General features: G+C 33.3%; 1 protein-coding gene across 1 annotated transcript; it reads left to right on the top strand.

The window, feature by feature from the left end:
* The first annotated feature begins 4,507 nt into the window (after nucleotides 1-4,507).
* On the top strand, nucleotides 4,508-8,116 carry TRN2 (Tetraspanin family protein). The gene is made up of 2 exons (XM_006838474.4): nucleotides 4,508-5,142; nucleotides 7,684-8,116. The coding sequence occupies exons 1-2, from the start codon at nucleotides 4,645-4,647 to the stop codon at nucleotides 7,993-7,995; spliced, it is 810 nt and encodes a 269-aa protein (XP_006838537.2). The 5' UTR covers nucleotides 4,508-4,644; the 3' UTR covers nucleotides 7,996-8,116.
* Nucleotides 8,117-11,565: the final 3,449 nt, after the last annotated feature.

Here is an 11,565-nt window from a genome sequence, read left to right as displayed (position 1 = left end):
CATCAACTCTTCTATATTGACAATTTCAGGACCATAACACTAGGATGCCTCCGTTAGATAATATTTAACTGACTTTTGCTTGGTTTTGTAACCCGTGCAAAACCTGCCCAACAATTTTGGGCTACTTGAAATTCGATCAAAGAAATGGATATTCAAAATTAGGTCAAAAGAACTAAGCAAGAAATAATTTAGTTCTACTCTTAGGTCATCATTATCATCATCAAAATCTTTTCTCAACTATTTGGGACCGGTTATACGAATTGTAGTATATGCCATTCTGCTCTATCAAAAGTCACGCCCTCAATGAGATCATAAGTCGCAATATATTTTCTCATTATTTTCAATCATGTTCTTTTAGACCATCTCTAACCATTTTTTAGCCTAAATTCTGGTAAATGTGCCCTCTTTTTATGTCCGTAAAATACACTAGGTGGGTAGCAAAGAGAAAAGGAGTAAGGGTAGGATTGATATTTGATCGTATCAGTTAACATGTCTCCAGGTGCTGTAAATATTTCCACCCACGGTCGGAGGAACATTTACGCAATGGTTACCCCAATTGGTATCGAGTGCATATCTTAAGCGTCGAATACAACGGTGAGGTTTGTATAAGGTTCACACTTTAGACAATCATGGTAAGGAGCACTTTGAAATTGCATTAAAAGATATATTTTTTGTGCCAAAACTTTTATTATAGCCTAAAAGTCTATGTTTCACCCCTATAATGAAGTTGAAAGCTCCAAAAATGGTGCAAATCTAGCAAATCTATGAATACTCGAAAATCTTGAAAATGAACGGTCTAGATAATGTGTTATAAGATGAACTATTTTTACGACTTGAATTTATTTTTTCTTTCCTATCAATATATATCGAGGTCCAGATGATCAATTGAAAAATTTTCTAGTGACGAAACAATCTTTTTCGATGACTATATAAGGCGCACCTTACTTCTACTGTATAAAGTTGACACCTTGTATAAACTTTTTCCCTAATACAAAGGTCAAAAATTAGGGACCCAGTTTTTATGAGTCCCCCAATTCATATTATTCTTGTGCGGGCTCCCCTAGCACCCATTTTATATAGATCTTGGATCCAAATTTATAGAGATCCGTGATCTACGCTATGATGAGCATGAATGTAAAAGAGAAAACAAAATAAAATAAAATTTTAAAACACTTCCTTAAAAAACATTTCTTATCTATTGGATAGGAATTTGCTGTTGTGGAGGTTTATCATCAAGATAGACATTTGTGATTGAGCCCGCTAGTGAGTCTGCAGACTAACAAAACAATTTTGCTAGAGCTAGTGCAACCAAGTATTTATATAACCATGTCGTATACGTGTGTGTACAAATTAATATATATATATATATATATATATATATATATATATATATATATATATATATAGAAATACAAAAATAAGAAATATAAAAACAGTATTATTTCAAAAAAATTAGAACTATTTTTTGTTTTGCGAATAGCACATATTATCATGGCTACAAAAAATAAAAATTTCAAATTATGTGCGCTAATGGTCATTCGCTTAAAGGTGTTTCATGTCAAAAGTATCGACAGCTTTATTAAGCACATGTGTAGCTTCCTCGATTTGTTACTTCTGAATAGAATGTCTACTCTACATGGCAATAAGTGTCGCCACATATTGACACCAGCTACCGAATTGAAGAATGTGAGTCTAGGTAAGACTACGTTTCCATCCGTATACCTAGCAAAATTAATAATACGTTGAGGGGTGGCATTCGGGTCGGGTCTATCGTTTTGGACTCGACAGGTTGTCCGGGCATCCAGCCTTACTCACTAAGATGACTTTATCGAACATGATAATATTCAATTGCTTTTCTAAAAAGGCATAAAGAATGTCTCTTCTTCAAGAGCTACAATCAATGATGCATTTTGCGAGATTTTAAAATATGAAAAAAAATAATAAGAATAATATTTAATTTTTATATTAGGGTGTGCTTGGGATGAAGTTGCAATTTTAAACAATCAAATTAAGTTGCACTTCGTATAAGATATAATTTTGGTGTAATTTTTTTTTAAGATGGCATAAGAATCCATTTTCATATCTAATTATAAAATTTTAAGTTTAAAAAATGATTCAAATCAAATATATCTATAAACACATAAAAATCTTGAAAATGAACAGTTGAGATAATCTATTGCAAGATGATCATTTAAAAAAATTCCCAACATTAAAACAGCCTTTTCCCATAGATTTCTTAAGGTACACCGTAATTCTACATTTTAAGATTGGTACTTTCTATGAACATTTTCCTTTAAATTATAGTGGTTTCATGGGCACTATATTCGTATCCAAATGTAGAGTTTGCAAGAGGTGTCCGTGAAAAGGATACAAATGCTTATTCCTATTCCAAACGGCATGGCATTTACGATTGATTACAGAAAGCTTGACACCAACAGTGTTTCACTCGTTACATTTGTTGTCAATCGATGCACTACAGCTTCTCTATTGTTTCCTAGTCACGATGAATAATAGAAGGAAAATGATCGGATAGGGCTGCAACCCTATTAAATTAAGTAAAGTCTCTCCTCAAAACTCACTAAAAATTGTAGTTTTGGTGTTAAAAAACCTTCAAATCGATCATCACGGCCTTGATCTTTATGGTTGTCAAAAAAAATTAAGATTTCAAGCCTTAAAGATAGTGTATACTGCAACACTTTGTCTTGACCGTCTATTTCGCCCTAAAAATAAGTGTTTATATATTTGAAAAAATTATACGTTGTTTTTTAGCTTCACATTCTACATTTCATATTAGAAATTGAATTTAGAGCCATCATGGAGATTTCCAATACCTAAATTGCTTTTCGGATGAGGATTAGAAGTGAACCTTTACATTGTTTTCATAAAACTTAGGCCTTATAGAAACTGCATCCACAATAGAATAAGAATACAATGTGGTTCCGCATTTTATAGCTTCTTTCAATATTGGAGTTGCCTAGAAAAATATTAATGATCTTTCTATATCAAAGCTCTCAATCATTTGAATATGGTCGTTTTACCTCAAATTAAAATGAGGGTATGCTTGTCTCGTAAGGTCAATTAGTAAGAGATGAATTTCTTTTTGGTAGTTGAGTGGGGAAGGTTTCTTGATGAAACCTTTTTTACATGTGTGGACTCGATGAAATATCATTTATATTTGAAAAATGCTGGTATAGGCCCATTAGTCTACAGTTACATATAAGCCCATCTGACGGACACAACCTCATTTCGCATTTGAATTTTAATTATTTTCTACAAATTCAAATCACGTGAAATGTTTGGGTATCTATTCTTATCATCAAGGAGCATGTAACAAAAATATTAACAAAAAAAACTGTAAAACATAAATTGATCAAAATACTCCTAAATTTTTTTTAGGATAATTATTTTTTTGATACTTTTATTGGATTGTTCCATTTGTATAAACACACATCTAAAATTTCATGTAATTTGAATTTATATAAAAATAAATAAAATTAAAATATAAAATACAATCGTGATCATTAGATCGGCCCAGATCCATTGGGCACATATGTAGCTGTAGGCTAGTGGGCCTATGTCAGCATTTTCCTTTTATTTTTTTTTAGAAGAAGGACACGGTTTCTATGTGGCCAGCCCGCATATTGTAGAAATGCGGGCTTGGCAACAAATATATTTTTAAATATAAATTGATTCTAATTTTTAAAAAATATATAATCTTTAATATGGAGATCATGGATATAAAAAAATAAATAAATTTTTATAAATAAAAATAATATTTATATCAAGAAAACATTTGGACCGTTAATTACAATTGTTTTTAGATGGACTACCTATTTGCATTCATCTTTAAGATGGATGCGTTATACCTTTGGACCGCATATTGTAGAAGTACAGTCCAGCCTGCATGAAACAAGTTTTCTTAGAAGTATACAATGAGACCATTTACCTTAAGTACAAGGTGCTTACAATTAATCTTGACCATTAGATGTGAAATTGAACGGTTGCATTTATTCTATTGACCAAGCTCAAAATCAAAAGAAATTTTCTCGTACTTTACGACATACCCAACCTATCGTATTTCACATTGATGGCTACAAATAACTTTAACCTCCTTGTACCATAATCTCATTGTATATGATCCCTACTCTTAATTGATAGTTCATACCTATAGGATTCAAACCTAGGATATGACGAGAAAATAGCATTTTATTGCATAAGGGTAGAGAATTTTCCGTAATTCCCGGTTCAAATTCACCATTAGTCCACCACATCACATGGCCATGGGCCCAAATCCCTATGAAAAGATTACTTAGGGAAAAAAAAAGAAAAAGTTTTAGAAAAAGAAAAAGCAAAAGATAGAGAAGAAAGGAGAAGATGGTGGGGGGAATCCAACAGTGTAGGCTCCAAGGAACATTTGCCACCCCATAACCACCAAGCAATTTCTTCATACCCAAAATAGCCATCCAAGCAGCACTTTTGTGCCTGCGTTGCTCACAGGCTCAAAGGTAAACAACAACACCATCTCTCTCTCAGACAAGATTCATCACCTCTACACCATCTCTTTCTATCAATTTCACCACACAAACCACAATTGAAACCCTAATTGACAACTAAAACTGCCATCTTCAAGTGCTCCCCAAGAAAATGGCTATGAGCAACAATGTTATCGCGGCCATCAATTTCGCAGCGATGCTCCTATCCATTCCAATTATCGGCACTGGAATATGGCTGGCCACAGAACCGGACAACGCCTGCGTAAAGCTCCTACAATGGCCGGTGATCATTCTTGGCATCCTAGTCCTCATAGTTGCCCTTGCCGGTTTTGTCGGAGCATTTTGGCGAGTTCAATGGCTTCTTCTCTTCTACTTAGTGGCCATGCTCATCCTCATAGCTCTTCTCGTGGCTCTCGTGGTCTTTACATACATGGTCACAGATAAGGGGGAAGGTCACCTGGTCCCGAGTCGAGCCTACTTGGAGTATAGGCTCGAAGATTACTCAGGATGGCTCAGGATGAGGGTTCAGGGTCCATTCAAGTGGGATAGGATCAGAAACTGCCTTAGTTCCTCTAATTTTTGTGCAGAGCTGAATCAAAGTTATCATTTTGCACAGGATTTCTTCAATTCACCCCTTAACCCTTTGCAGGTAATTTTGTTCTTCTTTTCTTTTACCAAAGGATTTTTAGTATGGAGGTGGTTTTTTCTATCATATAGTGGAGCCATAACTTGATAACTTAGTTTATTTTTTGATAACTTAGTTTGGTAAAACTAGAAACACACGTTGACCTCACTTGGAGAGGAAGAAAAGAACTTAGAGCAAGGAATATAGTTTTATTGCAACTTGTTTTCTTATCTAGAACTATGATTCTCATGAGAAATAGTATAAATTTTGACAATAAAAACCAGTTTCCCAAGATTCGGTCGAGTGCCCTATGGGCGAGGACGAGTTTCGTGAGTTGTTGTATAACTTGGGGATATTAAAAAAAATGAACATAATTCTAAAAGTAATAAAAATGTAGGATTAATCTATCACTTTTTTTTTTGCTGCATATGTTTTCGGCAAAGATTTGTGAATTTTTTTTGCCAAAAATCCCTATTTTTATATTTTATCTTTTAGAGATTTTTAAAATGCCTCCAACTGTAAATCTGTTTTTTCTGAATACATTTGTTACTTTTTAAAGCTTATTTGGGCTCCTTAAGGTTTTTTTATTTATTTTGCTTTTAGTATATTTTCCTTAATTTTTGAATTTTTTTGTCATTTTTTATTATATTAAGGGGTTTTCAGCCCATCACTCATCAGGATTAGACCGAGTTACTAGGCTCCACCGAGGGCTGAATACCTTGGCCTTGTCAATTTTCTATACATTGATAAAAAAATTGCTGACAAATATATTATTAAAATGAAAAATTGCATGACAAATATAGAATAGTAAGAAAAAGAAATGACATAGGACATCCAACTTGTGATCACCCCTTTGAAGGTATAAATATGGTCCCTTTTTTTAAACATTTTTTCCTGTAATTTCCTGCCCGTTAGACACTAGGAACATTCATCAGCTATATATTTCATTTTTTGAAATTTCTTGGCTGCGCAATTTCCTGTGAGGTCGTCTTGTTGTTTATGAGAAATTCCTTAAAGTATATCTGATCGTTTAAGAAACTAACACATACAGAATTTTCAAAAATTAGAAATTTTAAAAATAAAGAGAAAATCAGGAAATTAATTTGTTTTACGTGTGACATAGATTTTCTCTATATTCATAACATATTTGTATTAGAAACTCATAGCCATCTGGTATGCTATTTTATTTGTGTCTAGTGTATTTTTAAGACCCAATTTTCCATGTTTTTTTTAATGCCTTGCTAACTGACGTGCATGCTTGTCCGAGTTAGATTAGAGCAAACTGACAATATAATTATTTTCTAAAATCTTGAAACATATTTCAATATTAAAAATTTTCTTTCACGCCCAAATATTTCTTCTACACACGTTATTCAGTTGTTTGTTTAAAAATGAACATATTGTCATATTTGTTGAGAAATTGAGATAAAACTATAAAATGTACTTTAGACTTCTTTTTTTTTTTTTTTCCTTTTCTTGAGTACTTTTTCCTTTTTTTTATTTTTTTTTGTTTCAAGATTTTCAAAGAAATCTATTGAATATTGGGCCTTTCCTCCTCTTCCCTGATCATCCTAGTTTCTCTTTCTGTTGAAGAAGAGGTTCAAAATAAAAATAATAATTTATAATAAAAAAAAGTTTAAATAAGGCATCACCCTTATATTGTAATAGTAAGGTGCAATTCCAAAATTATTTAAAAATATTGTTTTGACACTAGAAAACTTCTAAATGACCATCTCGACCTTGAAATATATGGATATTTAATAAAAAAAAAGAAAAAAAAAATAGATTTTAATTCTTAGAAATAGTACATCTTGTAATATAGTATCTCTACTATCCATTTTCAAGATACTTAAGTATTGGTAGATTCGCTGGATCTGTACTATTTTTTAATCTTTGCATTGCATAAATTAGAGATAAAACAAATTTCCAAACCTCCATAGAAGTTTTCAACATCGAAACTACATCTCAAGGCATGGTCTAGAAATGCACCTTACATTGATAATTTATAATTAACACATTATGTAAACTACACCCTTTACAACAGCGTTTCGTGACTCACCCGAGACCACACGGCAAATAGCCCCACCCTTATAAATACTGAAAGATATATAAAAAATAGCCCCACCCTTATAAATACTGAAAGATATATAAAAAATAGCAAGAAGCAGAAAAATTGGAAAATTCCACTCTATTTCTTAGAAATAAGTTTTAGATGATTTTGATAACTTTTAAGATGATTTGAGAATTTTGTGTTTTTTCCTTTTTAATTTTTTCTAAAATAGTCAAAATGTAAATACGAATCGTCCATAATCCATATTTCATGGATTTTTTCTTTCTACTTCCTCTTTTATTTTTCTTATTTTTAACTATTAAATTTTTTTTTCCATATGGTTGAACTTTTTGTTGGCGGTAAGTGACTCCTCAGCCAAAAGGCGGAGGACCTTGGCCGAGACGAGTTTCTTAACCGTAATAAATAAAGAGGCAAATATGCTAAAATCATTTCGAAAAGAGAAATAAATGATTTCTGAGGTGGTTAAGCAGTTATATAATTGACGCATGGTGTAGTCTGGATGCTGCAAGCCTCCTACAGAATGTGGGTACACATTTGTGAACCCCACATACTGGATCAGCCCCATCAACAACGCCGCAGAATTGGACTGTGCTCAATGGACCAACGACCAAACCCAGCTCTGCTACTCATGTGACTCCTGCAAGGCCGGACTCTTGGCCAACCTCAAGAGCGAGTGGAGAAAGGCGGACCTCATCCTCTTTCTAACACTCATTGCCCTCATCCTCGTCTATCTCATGGGCTGCTGTGCCTTTAGAAATGCCAAGACTGATCAGCTCTTCTCTAGATACAAGCAAGGTTACACCTAGTAGACCTACCTTAGACACGACTTCTTGTGATTAATCTCTCTCTCTCTCTCTCTCTCTCTCTCTCTCTCTCTAAGTTATTGTAATTTTCCTCTCTCACTACAAAGAACCATATCTTCTCTTCTCTCCTTTCTCTCTCTCTAAACTCATAATTCATTAACATAGTCTCCGTCTCTCTCTTTAGAGGCGTGTTTGTTCTTTCGTTAGATTATCATTCGAGAAGGTGTCTTTCAGAAAAACCAAAAGTGCCTTAACAATAAACTTTTTTTTGGTTTTTGGATAATTAAGTGGGAATGACGAGCCCCTATCTGTATTCGTTTTTTGAAATCGTTAGTAGTTTTTGAATGCTTCAGTTTTTTGAAATTGTTAGTGATTTTTTAATACATTAAGTAAGATTTGAAACCTAAAACTTAGTTGGGGCACAGGGGATGCTATCTCCACAACCCAACCCTATTTTTAAATAAATGGTAAATTAGTGGGATTTGACCCCTATTTTTTGATAAGAATAGAGTTCGAGACTTCATCGTGGGGTTTGACAATACTATCGTTAAAGCTTAAGCTATTTTTAAAAAATAAAAAATATAAATATAAATATAAATAAAAAAGTTAGTGAGGATTTGGCCCTTACCCTTTACTTACACGAGTAAAGTTTTGATAATAATATGACATGATTTGCGGTGCGCCGAAAGTTAGTGCTTTAATGGCTGGAAAGTAATCTGTTTTGCCTTGTAAAGGGAATAATATTTATTAGTTACCCATGTTTTCACCATCTTTTTCCTCTTTTTTCGTCCTTGTACTTTTTCGCCTTTCTATACGATTCTAGTGTTTTCTTGTTTCCCGCGTACCTTTTGATAAGTAAATGAGAAATCAAGAGTGGTTGTCATTTTCACGTGAACAAATCAACATGGTTACCCCACAGGAAGAATTAATCTATACGAAAGATATAACGCATAGGACTATAGTTAGCAAGTCTGGAAATAATAATATGTCGGCTAACTAAGGGTAGGAGAAATTTTGGTAAAAAATGATTTTGGATTTGGTAAAATCGCGTGTACTACGTACTAGCGCATCCTGCACAATACAAGCCACACAATGAGAGCTATTCATAGGTAAAGTGCAACAATGTTACCCACATCTATGATGCTGTGCACTTATTCAACATGCAATTGCGCTCTTTGTTCCCCAAAACACAAGCACACAAAGTATTGCTTAGGTGTGCTTGGTACTTAGTCTTATGCGGCGTTCGTAAAATCGAACCGAAATGATTAACCATACATGGGCGAGGAAGCAGTATAATTGGTAAACCGGTCGATTTAATCGTTCTAATCGAGCAAGTCCCGGGTGGTCAAAAAAGTGTTAAAAAAATAAAAAAAGATATAAAAAATATATACTAAAATATGAAAAACATATAAAGAATGATTAAAATAAAACACATTCAAATGAAGCTGTAAATTAATGAAAAAAAAATAGATTTTAACGAATTGATTTTTGAATTAAAGTGAGTATTATTGACAAAAGCAATTTTTAATCTTTACCATAATATAAAGCATATTAAAAATACATTACAAACCAAATTCTTTATTTTCGAGAATTTATATACATTTTTTTGAATTTTTTAAATACTGGTTGATCACCGAAACCAGAACCGACCACTTGTCGGTTTTGATCTAACAGGGAGGTTAGCAGTTAGATCGCCCGGTTTTTCTAACAATAGTCTTATGTACTGCGCACTAACGCACCACGCACAATACAAGCCATGCAATGAGCACTATTCATAGGTAAAGTGTACCAATGTTACCCACACCTATGATGAGTGTTGTGCAAGTATTCACCGTACAATTGTGCACTTCGTTCCCCAAAACACAAGCGCACTAGCACACTGCATACAAAAATGATGTGGGTTCAAAGAGAAAAGGATTTTTCGTTGCGCTACTCTTCTTCTAAACCTACATATTATTTTGAGATATATGATTATTTTGATATCTTATTTTTTGAGAAATATTTTGCTTGTATTTTTTCGTATCCATGTAGAGAGTACTACTACGAACAGGTCCAGTGGAGACGAGTGGGGCCTGTAGCTCAAAGGATTAGAGCATGTGGCTACGAGTCACGGTGTTTGGGGTTTGAATCCCTCCTTGTCTACAATGGCTTCAAAAAGGAAGGCTCCTTCATTTACCTCTAGGGTAAGAAAATAAACTAATGATCGGGATAGCGGATGCAATACTATGGAACTTGGGTGTGGGTCTTATGTTTTATATTCCTAATTTCTACACTTTTTTGTTAAATCAAAATTCTTAATTTACGTCCATTGTTAATGTGCATATCTTTAAACCAAAATTCAATAATATTAAGTTAATGAATAAATAAAGTTATATGGAAGAAGTTTTTTTGAAAAAAAATTTTAACAAAAAAATATGAATCTATAACTTGATTAATTAGTAAAATACGATTTTTTGAATCTTTTGAAAAACTCGAAGTTCTTTATATATTTTTTTGAAAAAAGTGATTTTCTAAAAAAATCGTATTTTAAATTGAGACTTGCAACTATATAGGACATAGGACCCATTGAAAAAGTTTTCTCACCGACTAATTTATCCCATGTTACAAAAGTCCTCTCACCGTATACTTTCTTTTTATCTATCTATCTATCTATTTATATATTAAACGCGAAAGATACCCCCTCTATTTTGTGTCATGTTTCCTATTTTTTTCTCTTCCTTAATAAATATGTTCCCTTACCTACATAATTTCCTCTCTTCCGTCTCCCCTCCCCCCTATTTTTGTGCCACATGTCTTATTTTTCTCTTCCTTAATAAATCTCTCCCCCACGCACCAGATTTTCTCGCCTCTATTTCTTACGCCTTTCTTTAAATATCTTCCTCCCATTTTGTGCCATGTGTCCCATCTTTTCTCATTCCTAATAAATCACCGACCCTCCAAAGTTTTCTTTCTCACTAAATCTCTTCCCCCCAACCCACACAATTTTCTCTTTGTCTCTCTCCCTCTTACACATTTCCTTAAATCTCTTACATCTTTATTAAATTCTCTCTTATTTATATCATCTACTATTTTTTTCTCTCCCATTTCTCTCTCTCTCTCTCTCCCTATTTTATAAAATCTCTCTCCCATTTGTTTTATTAAAATCTCTCATCTCTATCTTTTCTATCTCTCCCTCTTTCATAAAGTCTCTCTCCCATTTATTTTTCTAAAATCTTTCCCTCTCAAAAGTCTCTCTCTCTCTCTCTCTCTCTCTCTCTCTCTCTCTCTTTTTACTTTCTCTATCTTGCAGTAACTCCAAAAAAATATAATAAAGGAATTCATTATTTCTCTCTCCCTACCATGTAGCTCCTTTTTTTATGTGCTACTTTTTTTTATTTTTTCTAACTTGCACTAATTACGATTAATACCTGATAACTCCCATATTAAATCTCGCCTATAAAATTTCCCCTATTTGACTCATCTTTTTTTCATTTAATCTCTTTCTCAATCTCTCCCTCCCAAAATACCTTTTTAGGAAAAACCTCTTTCATCATCTCTCAGTCTAAACCCTCATGCCCTGGCCCAAAAGCCTAT

Source organism: Amborella trichopoda, chromosome 3, assembly GCF_054954075.1.
Source record: "Amborella trichopoda isolate Santa Cruz 75 chromosome 3, AtrichopodaSantaCruz75HAP2 v2.0, whole genome shotgun sequence".
NCBI lineage: Eukaryota > Viridiplantae > Streptophyta > Magnoliopsida > Amborellales > Amborellaceae > Amborella > Amborella trichopoda.
This window is presented reverse-complemented; position numbering and strand designations above follow the sequence as displayed.

Excerpts from the sequence above, each read along its gene's own strand:
- TRN2 (XM_006838474.4), top strand. The coding sequence starts at position 4,645 with ATGGCTATGAGCAACAATGTTATCGCGGCCATCAATTTCGCAGCGATG. Across the intron at positions 5,143-7,683 it reads CACCCCTTAACCCTTTGCAG|TCTGGATGCTGCAAGCCTCC; the intron begins GTAATTTTGTTC and ends CGCATGGTGTAG.